This window comes from Callospermophilus lateralis, chromosome 15 (genome assembly GCF_048772815.1).
Source record: "Callospermophilus lateralis isolate mCalLat2 chromosome 15, mCalLat2.hap1, whole genome shotgun sequence".
NCBI classification, from domain to species: domain Eukaryota; kingdom Metazoa; phylum Chordata; class Mammalia; order Rodentia; family Sciuridae; genus Callospermophilus; species Callospermophilus lateralis.
The window spans coordinates 44,376,484-44,392,971 of NC_135319.1; the positions used below are offsets into that span (position 1 = coordinate 44,376,484).

Genomic DNA, 16,488 nt, shown 5'->3' on the forward strand with positions numbered 1-16,488 from the left:
ATGACAGTCCTACATCATCTGGGTGATGCCTTTGCATTGTTCTAGCTGGAGAACTTGGGGAACTGCATTGATGTATAATATAAACAGTTAAAAGTAGATATAACTTTAAAGTCTTTTTTAAAACAACTTTTACATGGATATTTCAGTTTTTCTTTCAGGTGACTCTATACACAAACTACAGACAACTCAAAACAAATTTTATGTAATTTATAATTCAACTTAACTCATTTTATAGACCTTTTTGTTCTCTATGAATAAATAAAAGGAAAAAGTTTTTACTTACTGGAAAGAACAGTTGTAAGGAAAATGTAATCTGAAAAGGATATGAGCCCACATTCTCCAAGGGTGTAAAATATACTGCCTTCATCAGCAAATTTTTCTCGTTCCTGGGAAATTTTCTATTACATATATGGATCACCAAAAGATAAAAAGAAGACATAGCTGAATTAGAACATAAATAGTGAAAAATGAAATACCATTTAACTCAGTTTTTACTATTTATCCTAAGCATTTCTCTGATGGTCACTCAAATGAGGGGATCCTTTACAGTTTTTGAGATGATAAAAATTCCAAGACAAAAGATGATCTTATCATTTAAAGACTGGGCTAATATGAATATTAGAAAATAATTTCAGTTTTATAAACCTCTGCCATTGAACAAACAGACCCACTTCAAAATTGGTTTTGCTTCTTTTAAAAATAATCCACCTTCAAAAAAATAATAATCCATCTTCTTCTATTGAAGGCAATACAAAAAAAATCAAAACAAAAACATGAAAAAATAAAAACTAAAAGGAAATTAGTTCTAATTGCCTAAGAAAAACTAAACTGCTAGTGGTCAGCAATGAAGAGGTATATGACTATTTTCAAAGCCCATACAAATGCTGAGAAAACTAATTTCTGAAATATTAATTTTAATTTTTACTTTATCACTGCAAGAATCTTAGTTTTGGAACACAGAGCAGAATACTGAGTAAGTGACATCTGAAATATTATGCCAAATTAGACATGATAACCAAGGCTTAGAACAAATTTAATTATATTTACTATTATACCTTAGAAGAGGCTTCTAAATTTCAGCTACTTGATAATATCAACTGTCTCCTAAAGCTTAACCTTCACTCTACATATATATTCCTTTTCTTTAATCTATAAATCACAAAGAAAGTGAATTCTTAGCTGTAGTAATGGCCTATCTGGCAAATAGTCTCTTCATGAGTGTTTAACCAATGCTGTCATGTTTTCTGAATTCTTAATCAAAGCATAAACTCAGTGGTGACACTGAAGATATTTTCAAAAACTGAAAAGGATCCACCAAAGAACAACACTTGGAACGATTTTCCAAAGGTTCTGGACCAACCAATATTTTAGAAATTATTCAGAGTACCAAAGGAAAAAAAAAAAAAAGAAAGAAATAGGTTTTAGGAACTCAAACCAACAAAGCGCAATCAAAGTAATAATCTCATGCAAGCACAAAAGAGGAGGCAGCATTGCAGGCATAACTTCAGGAAGAGTTTCATGAAAACTAAACCAACAAGCACCACCACACCAGCATCCAGGAACACAACTATCCAATGGGTTACCTCTGTCTAGTGAAGATCCCATCATACATCACAAAAGAAAGAAAACTGGTTAACTAATTGGAAAAACACAAGTACCACATGAATTATCATGAAGTCAGTTTGCAAGATCTTCTTAGTAAACTCATTCAAAATAACCTCCACTGGGTATATGCTTGTTCATAAGAAATAGTCACTATGCCAGGTAAAAATCCACAGGTAAATACCAATAAAACAGTACAAGGTTTTCATGACAGATGCTATTTAATGAAAGGGTTCTCTTGACTTCATTAGTGGCTGACACAAGACATGATCCTGCATGACAGCATCTACAGATTACTTCTTTGACCCGACAACAAAAATGAGCATATAGGGCTGGGGATGTGGATCAAGGGGTAATGCGCTCGCCTGGCATGTGCGGGGCGCTGGGTTCGATTCTCAGCACCACATAAATATAAAATAAAGATGTTGTGTCCACCGAAAACTGAAAAATAAATATTAAAAATTTCTTTCTCTCTCTAAAAAAATGAGCATATAATCCAATATCTTCTAATTAAGGTGAGATCTTATACCACACTTGATTTTCTACCAAGAGATTAAACATAAATAACAAACCAAAAAAGCTGCTGGAGGAAAATGAGGGCAGCAAAGTCTTTCACGGGTTAATATTTAAATTTCTCAAAATAAAAGAAACAGTTATATTTTTTATTTCCCAAGATGCTACAAAATAAAGTATGTGAATAGGAAAAAATACTCAAAATGAGAACAGACCCCCCAAACTAAGCCATTACTAGCCAGAATACATACAGAAGCTAAGTAATTAATAATGTAATAATCTCATGGAGAGATTACTGTAATCAATTAAAATAAATAATACATCAGAGCTAAAGTTGAGAAAATGAAAAAAAGCCAAACAACCATACCTAATATTATTTTTTCTAATAATACCTGGACCACGGGGCTGCTCTAAATAAAAAAGAAAAATCTAATCTTGTTGGTAATTATAAATTTTCACATTATTTCAAACTCACAAAAGTTGAAAGACTAGTATAAAGAACTAGAATATACTCTTTACCCAGATTCACCAACATCTTACCCCACTCACTTTATCATAATGTAGATATACTTTTTTTGTACCACTTTGAAGATAAATCGGAGATAGTGTCCTCTTTTACAATTAAATACTTCAGCATATATTTCCTGTTAAAATATTCTCACCACAGCATAAATTCAATAAAACCAGGAAATTAAATATTGATACACATATTATCTAATCCAGTCCATTTTCACATTTAGTAAACTATCCCAATTATTGCCTTTATAGCTATTTTACCCCAGTTCAAGATGTATTAAGTAAACATTTAGTTGTTATGTTTAGTCACTATTAATCTGAAACAGCATTTCCTTATAATTCTTTATTTTTTCTTTTGAGGTTTATTATGTATAATTGTGGTAAAATTCACATAGAAGTTACCATTTTAACTATTCAGACATACAATGTGTGTTTGGCTTCTAACACTTAGGGCTAAGTTCACCCATGTTTTAGCATGAATCAGTACTAATTCCTTTTTATTGTCAAATAATATTTGATTGTATGCACATACCACATTTTGTTTAACCACTGAAATGTTGGAGCACATTTAGATTATTTTCACCTTTTGGCTATTTGTAAAAGTAACTGTTTGATTATTTGTTGTCATTTCTTTTCAATATACACCTAGAAGTGGAATTGCTCCATCATATGACAGCTCTATACTTAAAATTTTTGAGGATTATCCAGAGGTTACATCATTTACATTCCCTTGAGTAGTATAAGAGGGTTTCAGTTTCTCTACAGCCTTACCAACACCTGGCCTTTTTTTCTTTTAAAAATTATAGCCATGTTCATGGGTGTGAAATGATCTCTCATAGAGGTTTTGATCTGCATTTCCCTTGTACCTAATGAGGTTGAGCATCTTTTCATGTGCTTTTTGTCCATGTGAAATGTCTATTCAAGTCCTTCACCCATTTTTGAATTGGTTGTCATTTTGTTGACTTGTAAGAGTTTTTGATATACTACAGCCACGTTATATGCATGATTTGCAAATATTTTCTCCCGTTCTTTGTATTGATTTTCACACTCTTGAAAACCTGATGTCTTATGATTGAAAGTTTTTAATATTGGTGAAGTCTAATTTAACTATTTTTTATTTGCTATGTTCTTCAAGTTTTATCTAATGCTCCATCATGAACCTTTACTCTTATTTTCTGAGAGTTCTATAGTTTTAGCTCTTATCTTTTTAGGTTGTTGATCCTTTTTTTTTAATATATTAGGAGAGGTTAGGATTCAACTTCATTTTTTTTACATGGATATCCAATGGATGCACAGAAGTTGACTATGTTTTTACTACTGGATGGTCTTGGCACACTCACTGAAAGTCAATCCATCAGGAACTTGAGAACATTATGTTAAGTGAAATAAGCTAAAATCAGAAAGTCAAGGTTCGTATGCTTGAAGTTAGAGAGAAAAAGGAAAAGAAAGGGTGGGGGAAGACCTTATGATAATTAAAAGAAGACCAGTAGTTACAGGAAAGCGAAGTTGACAGGATGGAGGTGAGGAAAAGGTGAAATACTGAGGAATGATTTGTTATACCGTGTGCATGAACAAACATGTTAACAATGAACCACCATTACATACAATTATAATGCACCAATAAAATATGTGAAAAAATGGAAGAAAAAAGAAGAAATCCACCCATTACATGGGTTTATTTCTGGATTCTCACTTTCATACCATAGTTTATGTCTATCTTTATGCCAATACTACTGTTTTTTGGGTTTTTTTAGTTGTTGGATGCAATACCTTTATTTTATTATGTTTTAAAAGTATCACATTCTTTTTTTTTTTTAAAGAAAGAGTGAGAGAGAGTGAGAAAGAGGGAGAGAGAGAGAATTTTAATATTTATTTTTTTAGTATTTGGCAGACACAACATCTTTGTCTGTATGTGGTGCTGAGGATCGAACCCGGGCCGCACGCATGCCAGGCAAGCGCGCTACCGCTTGAGCCACATCCCCAGCTCCAGTATCACATTCTTTTAAGAAAATATTTTTTAGTTTTAGGTGGACATAATATATTTAATTTTTTTTTAATGTAGTGCTGAGGATTGAACCCAGCACCTCATGCATGCTAGGCGAGCACTCTATTACTGAGCCACAACTCCAGCCCCTATTTTATTATTTTTATGTGGTGCTGAGGATTGAACCCAGGGCTTGCACGTGCTAGGCAAGTGCTCTACCACTGAGCCACAACCCCAGCCCCAGTACTACAGGTTTTTATAATTGTTTTAAAAATTGGGATAAAATGCAAGTAACTTAAGATTTACCATGTAACCATTTCAAAGTGTGTCTTAAGCTCTGTTCTTCATTCTCCCTACTTTAGGTTGGATAATATCAATTGATGAGTTTTCTTTTTTAAAATATCTTTATTTATTTATTTTTATGTGGTGCTGAGGATCGAACCCACTACCTCACACACGCAAGGCAAGTGTTCTACCACTGAGCTACAGTCCCAGGCCAATTGATGAATTTTCAAGATCACTGATACTTCTCACTTCTTACTCAAATACGCTGGTTTTACATCTCCAGTGAATTTTTTCACCTCAGTCATTATACTTCAAAGTTCCAGAGTTTTTATTTGGTACTTTAAACAAAAATAATAATTTCTACATTTTTACTAATATCCTTTTACTTCATATGTAATTCTCCATGTTTCTTCTGGGTATTTGACTATACTATGGATGGTTGATTTAAAGTCCCTGAATAGTATACCTGTGCTTCAAGGATACTTCTTTTAAAAAATTTTTCTGTGACTGTGCCATACCTTATTGTTTCCATGCAAGAATGACTTCCTGTTGGATACTGGACATTTATTGTATTATCATGTGGTAAGTCTTCTTATTGTTGAAGTTGTTTTAGTGACTTTTCTAAACTTTCTTAACCTTATTGATCAGCTAGTTGTTTCCTTAAATGCCTGAAGTTAAATGGGGAAATATACTTACTCTCCAGGTCTTTGCAGGTTGGTTATTGGGAATTTCTTCAATGCTTGACCAGAATGTTTTCAATTTTCCTTTAGCCTTAGATTCCTGCTTGCATGGGGCCAAAAAAACAGCCAAACATGACAGCATAGGGTCTACTAAGGTTTCTTCTGAACATTCAGATCTGGGCCTTTTTATCCACCCTTAGTTGTGAGTTTGAACCTAAGGTACATGTTAGGCAAGTACTCCACCACTGAGTTCCAGTTTCAGCTCACTGGGCATTCCTGTTTCTGCAGTATACGGCTTAACTTTTCAAAGCCCTTGTTCTCTCCTTTACACAGTCTGTTCCTCCCAAGGCTTTTAGTTCATGTATTGCTTGTAACAGGTTGCCACACAGCTAGTATATTTACCTTTAAATGATTCTGACAAATGTACCTCAGCTCCAAAAAAGCTCTGAGTCAGGCAAAAACAAAGGCAAGCACCTTGGGTAATTCCTTAGGGAGCCACCAGACAGGTCAAAGCCCACATCCACAGCATTCCGGGAACAAGGTCTGTACTGCTCCTTCTGGCACGAACAAGCTATACCAGAAATATGGGTCACTATTTATATGGCTGCCATCAGGCTGAAGAAGCTTATTCTTTAGACATCCCCCTGGTTGTTTTAAGCTTTTGATTAGATTCTAGAAATCTGAAGCAGCTAACTTTTTTTTAAAATCAGTTTAATCACTGGCTTAATGAGAGAGATAGTTTTGGAGTTCCCTACTCTGCCATTTTTTATCACTTTGTATTTCTTGATCTTGACAATATAAAAAGTTCTGGTGTGTTACACTGCAGAATATCCCTCATTCTGAAATAGGCTGCTGTCTCCTCATGATTGGATTCATATCTAGCTATCATGAATCATACATGAATTCATATTGATACTTAGTTCCACTCTAGGGTACTATTTAATCTTAACACTTGTTACACTTCTCTCCAAAATTGAGAATGTTAGTTCCTATTGTCTTCAATATATTTACTTATTTGCTCAAGTTCAGAATACACAAAAAATAGCTTCGCTATAATATTCCCACAGAAAACAAACATTTCATCTATAGTTCAGGATATTACCATTGTAAATAAAATTTATATGTAGCATAATACAAGTTAATTCTTATACAAGTTAATGTACATGAATTATGAAATATATCTATATATAGACCATATAATATATATATATATATATATTTTTTTTTCAAGCCAGGGATTATTTCAGAGCTTCATATAAATGGAATTACCAGTATATACCTTGGTGTCCAGCTTCTTTGGCTCACCATAGTGTTTAGGAGATTCACCCATAATCAGTACTTCAACTTTATTGCTAAGTAGTATTTTACATTGCTCAGTAACATAATAAAGTAAAAATAAATATATTAAGTATTGCAATAAGTAACTGTGTTGTACAATACAATGTAAAATGCAAATACACATAAATATAAGTTATTTATACCTTACTAACAAACTTTTGGGCTTTTTACAACTTTTAAATATTATGAATTTCCTCAAGATGTTGTACTTTTTTCATCTGCACCACCAATGGAGGAGAGTCCCAGGTGCTCCATATCATTGCTACCATTTTCGCTGCCAATCTCTTTAGTAGCCATTTAAATTGATACATAGTGGTATTTCATTATAATTTATTGCATATTTTCCCAGTGACCAATGTTGTTGAATACTTTTAATTTTATTGGTGACTGTATTCACCCATTTTTAATTGGTGCATTATTTTACACATAATGATGGTATTCACTGTTACATTTTTGCGCATGTATGTGATACATATTTGTCCAATATAATTCACCATTATTTCCCCCACTAGTTCCCTTCTTCTACTCTGATCACCCTTTGATTTTCATGAGATCTGCAAACCCCTTTTTTTCTTTTTTCCTCTCTAACTTCCCTGAGAGGAAACATATGACCCCTAACTTTCTGAGTTTGGCTTATTTCACTTAACATAATATTCTCAAGTTCTATCCACACAGAATGACATAACTTCATTCTTCTTTATGGCTGAATAAAACTCCATTTTGTGTGGGTATCTCAAATTTTGTTTATCTATTCATCCATTGATAGAGACTTAGGCCAGTTCCATAGTTTCCTGTTGTGAACTGTGCTGTTATAAACATGGGCATGCATGTATCACTGTAGTATGCTAACTTCAATTCTTTAGGATAAATACTGTGAAGTGGGATCATAGAGGTGGTTCACTCCTAGTGTTTTTTACAGAAGAGAAACCTCCAGATTGATTTCCATAGTGATTGTACTAATTTACTATCCCATCAAAGGTAAAAGAGTTTCTTTTTCTCCACATCCTCTCCAGTATTTATTATTCTTTGTATTTTTGATGGCTGCCATTCTAACTATAGCAAGATGAAATCTCAGTATTTTTTTTTACATTTCCATAATTGTTATAAAAACGTTTTTAACATTTTTTCATATTTTTGGGGGGCAATTGTATTTCTTCTTTTGAAAAGTGCTCATTTATTGTTTTGTTCTAGTTCTTTATGTGTTCTGGATATTAATTCTCTGTCAAAAGAGAGGCTAGCAAAGATCTTCTCCCATTCTGTAGATTCTCTCTTCACATTCTCGTTTCCTTTGCTGTGCATAAGCTTTTTAATTTTATGCCATCCATTTGTTAATTTTTGGCACTATTTCCTTAAAACTCAGGAGTCCTACTGAGAAAGTCATTGCCTAGACCTATATGTTAGAGCGTTGATCTTATTTTTCTTTTAGGAGCTGTATAGTTCTGATCCAATTCCTAAGTCTTTGATCCATTTTGACTGTTGCTCAGATTAAGGATCTAGTCTCATTCTTCAACATATGAATAATCAGTTTACTCTGCACCATTTGTTTAAAAGGCTGTCTTTTCTCCAATGACGTTTTACCCATTTTTAAATTGGGCTGTTTGTCATTTTATTACTAACATGCAGTAGGTCATCATATATTCCAAATATGAGACCTCTGTCAGTATGGCAACCAGATTCCAATACGACTCCAATGAATCCTGTCTCCTGGTATCTACATCCCATCCTCCTACACTGAATCTGAGTTGGTCTATATAATGTGTGACTTCTGAGGCTTAGTCATAAATGGTATAAAAGGCACTTTGCTTTGTTTGATGGAAGCCAGCTTTCCATCTGAACAGTAACTTCAAACAGGTCTGTGGAAAGGACTACACGAAGAGGACACGAGGCCGTTGATCAACAGTCAGTATTATCTTACTAGATATTAGAGTGACCCACCTTGGAAATAAATCCTTATTCTCAGTCAAGGTAGGTTACTAATGCCCCAGTCAATATCTAACTACAACCTCATGAAACAGCCTGAACCAGAACTATCCAGCCAAATTACTCCCTACTTTCTGATTCACAAGAAGCATGAAAAATAAGAAATGACTATTATCATTTAAAGACACTAAGCTATGGATTTATTCATTGTTATTCAACAACAGAAAACAAAGACAAGTATAGATATTAAAAATATTATCTGCCAGTCTATGGCTTGCCATTTGTATTTTGATAATCAGAAGCTTTTAATTTTCATGAAATCTAAATTTATAAAAAAATTTTTGATTGTTTTCTGCATACTAAAACATTTTTTGCCAATATTTTCTTTTAGAAACCATATGGTTGTGCACACACATGCAATTTAGGTTTATGATTAATTTTAAGTGTATTCTGTATATGGGGAGCTAAGGGAGGGGTAAGGGTCATTTTTTTAAAAAAATGGATATATAATTGTTTCTCAACCACTTCTTGAGAATCCTTTCCCAGTGAATTATTTGGGCACCTTTGTTAAAAATGAGTTGATTTTTAACAATGAGCTGGGTTTACCTCTGAGCTGGGTTTGTGACTCGGGTAGAATGCTCACTTAGTGTGCATGAGGCACTGGGTTCGATTCTCAACACCACATAAAAATAAAAAAAATAAAGGTATTGTGTCCACCTATAAAAAATAAATATTTTTTTAAAAAATAAATTGGTTGTATAAGTCTAGATTAGTCTTTTATGTAATTTTCTGCTGTTAGTAGCTCATTTTCCTTTTGAAGGTCCTCAGATTCCTAGCAGAGTATATGCCTTCCAAAGAAAAAATAAACATGGAATCATTTAGATGGCTAAAAAGGCAACCTGAGAGACTGAACATCATGGTTTACGCTTATTCATGTCACCAAGAGAATAATTTTAAAGTCTACCAAGATAATAAAAATTCACTAAACAGACCTTGAATAGTACATTGATTGTGAGTAATGAATTACTATCAGAACATTTCTCCATAGGTTTATAACACCTTAGAGTGCTAATTGGTACACGTGCTTTCTGCAGGAAGGTATCCTTGCCATTCCTTCATTAAATAGAACATGCCATGCTTAATACCTTTTGTTCCCTAGAGGAGGGGAGATTTTTGTTTGTGTGGCTTTGTGTGAGACCTCTACTATAATGAATAGAGTGACAGGGAGAAAGAATGACAAAAAGAAGGTTAAACTGCTCTACAAAAAAAGTCAAAGAAAATATCTGGGAAAAAAATATGGTCTGAAAAAGTAGAAGAAAGGAAAAGGAATGTATGTGTGGATGTGTATGTTTAGCAGCAGCTCCTTAAAAATGAAAAAGATGCTTAATGCGGATTTAAAAATTACTCATACTTTGTGAGGTGCTATGAATTAGAATCTTGTAATTCTTCAGTTAAGGTTTACATTGTTTTTCTACATTTCTGGAGCTAGGATAGGAGAGAGGGAGAGAGGTCATTTGTACATTTTCTCAGGCATCTGCTTGTTAAAGAGTGGTTCAGATACGTTTAAGATTATATATTTATCAGTCCTAAGAATTTGTAAATGGGTTTAGGAGTATCCAAAACTGCAAAGAAGATTCTAAAATTCCTTAACATGTATTAACCACAGATACCAAAATTATCATAAAACTCTTACATTTGATCTCTCAAATTATTTAAAGTGAAAGGAACATCAAATAAACATCAAAATATGGGAGAAAAATGAGTTATTAGGTTAATGGTTAGAATGTGTGTCTATGGTTGCTTCTTAGGAGGTCTTTTTCCATTGAAGATCTGAATCCACTATAGGTCATATCTTAAAACCTATTAGCCATGGTACTAATGGGAAGCTATAAAAATTTGGTCATATGAATTTGAAATGAATAACTTTTTTCTCCTTTAATTTTTTTTTGTATTTTGATATAATCTTAATTTACAGAAAAGCTAAAAGAATAGTACAGAGTTACCTTAGGTCCTTCACTCAGATTCCCCAAATATAAACATTTTATTTCATTTGTTGCTGATTCTTTTTTTTAATATTTTTAGTTGTAGATGGACATAATATGTTTATTTTATTTTTGTATGTGATGCTGAGGGTCGAACCCAGTGCCTCACACATGCTAGGCAAGTACTTTACCACTGAGCCACAATCCCAGTCCTCATTTGCTTCTTTTAATATTACCACATTTAACATGTGGCAGTTAATTAGGGGTTGCACTGTTTTGCATTTTTACATCCAATGTATGACAAGGTCTGCTTACCAATAGCCTTGCAGACAGTGTGATGTCTCCCTGCTTGGGGAGAGAATATCTCAGGAAGGTCTTAATTTATATTTCTTTTTTGTAGTTGTAGTTGGACACAATAACTTTATTTACTTATATGTGGTACTGAGGATTGAACCCAGGGCCTTGCACGTGTGAGGCGAGCACTCTACCACTGAGCCATAACCCCAGTCCTACATTTCTTTTTTAAAAAGATTGTGGCTCAGCAGTAGAGTGCTCGACTAGCATGTGCGGGGCCCTGGGTTCGATCCACAGCACCACATAAAAACAAATAAATAAAATAAATAAAGGTATTGTGTCCAACTACTACTAAAACTTAAAAAAAAATTAGTGCATTGTAATATACATAACTGTGGGGTTTGTTCTGATATATTCATAAATGCATATAACATAATTTGCTCCAGTGAAATGAGTAACTTTTTAAAGCCCCAAAGTATGGCAAAAATGGATTGAAGAAAGGACAGTACCAAAGTGGTTTTGGTTAGTTTTTCTTATTTAAAAGGTCTTATCAATGCCCAATTTTACAAATTAAAAATGTCAGTACAATGCTCCTTTGCTTAATATTTTCAAAAATGTTTAATGTTGGGCTAAATTTTAAGCCATTTTCCCCCTAAACAAACATTATATACTTCAGGTACTAAATGGAGGCATATTCTAAGGAAAACATAATGTTCCTTATCAGAATGTTAATAATATTCATTTTATCTCAGTGCCTCAGGTAGTTATTTATATTTTTGTTATCAGTAAACATTTATATTAATATGCAATTTTTACTAATATAACCTAATCTATGGATTTATATTTAATTCAATATTAATAAATTTAATACAACTACAAAATAAAACACACTTCAATAAAAATAATTTTGTATATAAAGATCCAAAGAAATAGAATACATTTCAAATAAATTATAGATGCATACAACGTGAGATTAGGTAATATCTTATGGTATTAGTTCAGTTAAAAACATTTTTTTTTTTTTTTTTTTTTGGGTAAGGGCCTATGAGAAACTTGTTTCATCTATAAGTTTCTGATTTAAGAATCTTGTAATATACTCATACACTGCTGGTGGGATTGCAAATTGGTACTACAACTCTGTAAAAGCAGTATGGAGATTCCTCAGAAAACTTGGAATGGAACCATCATTTGTCCCAGTTATCCCACTCCTCAGCATATACCCAAAGGATTTAAAATTAGCATACTGCAGTGACATGGCCACATCAATGTTCACAGCAGCTCAATTCCACAAGAGCCAAGCTACTGAGCCAACCTAGGTGCCCTTCAACAGATGAATGGATAAAAGAAAATGTGGTACATACATACAATGGAATATTATTCAGCCATAAATAAGAATGAAATTTTGGCATTTACAGTTAAATGAATGGAACTGGAGACTATCCTGCTAAGTGAAATAAACCAATCCCAAAAAACTAAAGGCCAAATGTTCTCTCTGATATGTGGACGCTAAGTCATAATAGGCGGTGTATGAGGTTCACCAGATTGGATGGAGGTGGAGGGAAGAGCAGGGAGATGGGAATGAGAAAGACAGTAGAATGAATTGGATATAACTTTCCTGTGTTCATATATGAATACACAACCAGTGTAACTCCACATCATGTTCAACCACGAATGGGAAGTTACACTCCATGGATGTATGTTATGTCAAAATACATTCTACTGTTATATGTAACTAAAAAGAACAAGTAAAAAATTTTAAAAAGATTCTTGTAAGATTCTTGTAATACTTCAAAATATATGCTGAAAATCATTTAAACAGAACTGGGTATTTTAAAGAGAGATTCTAAGTATAGATAAGTTACAAAGCATTACATTACTTTATGCAGCATAGAAATTATACATAAAATTCTATTCCAATAACCTGAATTTCTGAAATTAAGGATGTGAAAGCAGAATGCAGGTCAATTATCAGAACAGCTCTCCTGTTCAATTTAGTGACAAATGTTATTTTATTCTGGAAAAGAAATTATGCAAAATATTTCAAAACAATGAGTTTATCTGACTTATATAAACAAAATATAACTATTTTCTCATTCACTTACAATCTAGTCTTATTCACTTCAAAATTTGAAACATAGCTACAGACATTGAAATTACCATTCTCAAGTAAAGGCAAAAAAATAAATACCCCTCATAAGGCGTCTAGTACTGAACTCAGTCATAACATATACTGAATCTCTTTTTAGATAAACAGACTTAGGAGTCAATTTATTATATAGTAAATCATCCTCCATGTCCATTTAATGCTACAGTTCAGTGAGTCTAAAACCTGACTTTACTGCATGACTGTGCTGAAGCACCACAGGTTGATTTCTGATCAACTACATAACTTATAAATCTATGGCTAAAGCTGCAGGTGGTATGAGGGGCCAAATCAAGACTAAAAGAACAGAGAAAGTTTTGGTTAGTTTTTCTTAATCATTGTTCAATTTTGCAAAATGAAAATTCAGATCAGTTTTCTCCATGGGTAAACATCACATATACACTTCTAAATGGAGGTCAAAACTGGGATTTCTTGACAAGATTCCAACTTACAAGTATTCCATGTGCTCAAACAATGAATCTAGCTAGTTATGGGGTTGATCAAAATAGGGACAATGATTTTGCCTTCTTGAACTCAACTGGATGAAGCCAGAGAGAAAACTTATATCTAAAATTTACTAATATTTCTTCTAGTTAAGACCCACTTTTCAAGTTCTATAAACTTTTTCAATCTAACAGAAGTTGATGGACTATGTTTGTCAAATAAATGCTTATATGTTACCTAGACTCAAAATTATCTTTGGTATATAGAAAATCTGATAAAGAACACAGCCTTACTATTTGGATTAAGATGACACCCTTTGTGAAGCTGAAATCTTCAGTTTAGCTTAACATTAACATTTATTATAATTATTTTAATATTAACATTTCTCTATATTGCTGAAACACATTTCAAATCCCACAAGTAATATCTAAGGTTGTACTTCTAAAACAAATCAATGAAAATATGCTGCTTCTGGAAAATGCAATTTTGGCATACCATTTCCAAATTAAAAAGTAGTATTTCTACCTATTGCTGGGGTTAGCGCAGGAAGGGGGGAGAGTGTTAAGAAGAGAAAATTCAGCAATTTTCCCATGCATTTAATGCTCATACTTCATTATCTTATTGGTGCATATAGATGCCAAAGCCTTGGTAAGATATCAATCTTAAGCAATCATATTACTCCCAAACAAAATTTTGCATAGCTAAAATATGTTTTTCTTCTCCCCCACCCTATACATGAACTTGTAGGAAGGTAGAATTGGGGTATATGTCAGATAAAAATAAAATTGAGATTTTTTTAACTGAGTAATTTGTGGTTTCCCCTTCTGACTTAAGACTTTCTTCTAAGCCTTTCAAAGGTATACTGTATTTGAGGCAAACATAAATTACTATGCAATAAACTGAGGAAGATGAATGCTTAAGATAGTGTAAACTTCACTCTGCCAGAAAGCAATTCTCTTTTCAGTCCCAATTCTAACCACCTGAGCTCTGAGAACAATTCCAAATATCTATAATAAAATGTTTTATTTCATTAGCTAGGTGGCTTCAGAGAAAATGATAAAAATGAAGATGCTTAAAAAATTAAACACTGGCAGATGATTTGATTAAAGCAATAATAAAAATTCAAAAAAACCCACTGTAATGATATTAACTTTGAGGAAATGACACAACTTTATTGAAATGATTTATTTACTATTTATTTATTTACTCTGCTACCGGGGATTGAACCAAGGGGTACTTAACCACTGAGCTACATCCCCAGTCCTTTTAATTTTTTTTATTTTGAGGCAAGGATCTCACTAAGTTGCTCAGGCTGGCTTTGAATTCACGATCCTCCTACCTTGGCTTCCTGAGTTGCTGGGATTATAGGCATGTGCCACTGTGCCTGGCTTGAAATGATTCATTTTAATGTTCAGTATCTGATGAGGTATTATCAAAACTCTGGGAGAAAAATCAGCTCTATTATGTTCTACCATATTATGCCTATGCACTGCATCAAATCAGCTCTAAGTGTGAGAATTCATGTTTCATCACTTGATTGTTTGCTATCTAAATCTAAGAAATTAACTCTGAACTTTAGTCACTCAAATAGATCAGTGCTGAAAAGAACACTCATGAGCTTAGCAGCACATATCTATAATCCTTTAGTCACAAGGTTATAAAAGGCTTCCCTATCAGTTAATATAAAAACAATCTCAAGCACAAGTTTTGAAAACAAATCAATATAGTAATTTCACTTTCTTCCATTTGGAAAATAATATTACAAGAAAAAAATAAAAAGGTTCACTGAGGATCACTGTTTACACACTTGATTTATACTGTTCTAGCAACTATCATCTCCCAGGAAACTCTTCAGATCAAAAATTTTATATTAATTTTGAAATCAAACATTTATAGGTATCCCTTGAATACTTCTGGCCATTAAAGATATATAATTTAAGAATTATACTTTTCAGATTCTGTGCCAGGCACTATGCTAACAACTTTTACACCTGAATTCTCTTAAGTCCTCATTGCAACTCTATGAGGTAAGTGATCCTATTATCTGCACGTCACATTTAGAAAAGTTACATAAGTAGCTCAAGTGACAATGTTATATAGAAGTAAGATAGTCCATGGCTTCACTCCATAGCCCATGCCATGAACCACTGAATGTTACCTTGTATCAACCCCAAAGGACAACACAGGGTACCTGTATTGTTTTCAACTTCTGAAAATATTAATAAGGACTAATTATTTTGAAGCAAAACAGTTCACTTGTAAAACTTTAACCTTGGGGCATAACTTTTATCTGTTAACTCTAAGAGGAAAGCCTGAGCCAATGATTATTAGGCATATAATTTTTTTTAGGTCTTCACTTATTTAAATGCATATTTTAATCATTTTTGAAATGTACACCACTTCAAGAATATAATGGTCATTTATACTCAACATACATTAATCTGTAAATGTAAAAACTTTTTATTCAAGTTTAGAACTTCTGAAAATGCATCATGCCAAAGACAAATTTACAAAGCAAGAACTCTCCTCACATATTCTCAACAACTAAAGACAACAAATATTTACACTAAGTTGAAAACCTGTTAACAAAAGAGCAGCTACTTGTTTAGAGCAGTTTTTAGAGAAACTTATTTGTGTAATTGTAAAACATACTACTAGTGTTTGTGTTAAAGTAATATGAAAAAACAAGCTGGTCTGGAATAAAGTTCTATTTTGTCAAAGTGAATTTCAAATCTTGTTTTATGATGAAAAAGCTAAACACAAAGGTGTCTGAAATGTAATGGTTAG

The 16,488-nt window shown here is 33.0% G+C and overlaps 1 protein-coding gene across 2 annotated transcripts in view; it reads right to left on the minus strand.

Annotated features, from left to right (window-relative positions):
* Micu1 (mitochondrial calcium uptake 1) overlaps nucleotides 1-16,488 on the minus strand; it is a 197,754-nt gene that overhangs the window by 94,274 nt on the left and 86,992 nt on the right. For both annotated transcript variants that reach the window (XM_076834763.1, XM_076834764.1), the window contains exon 6: nucleotides 284-398. In XM_076834763.1, coding sequence (XP_076690878.1) covers nucleotides 284-398 — 115 coding nt within the window. The remainder of the gene's footprint in view (nucleotides 1-283; nucleotides 399-16,488) is intronic.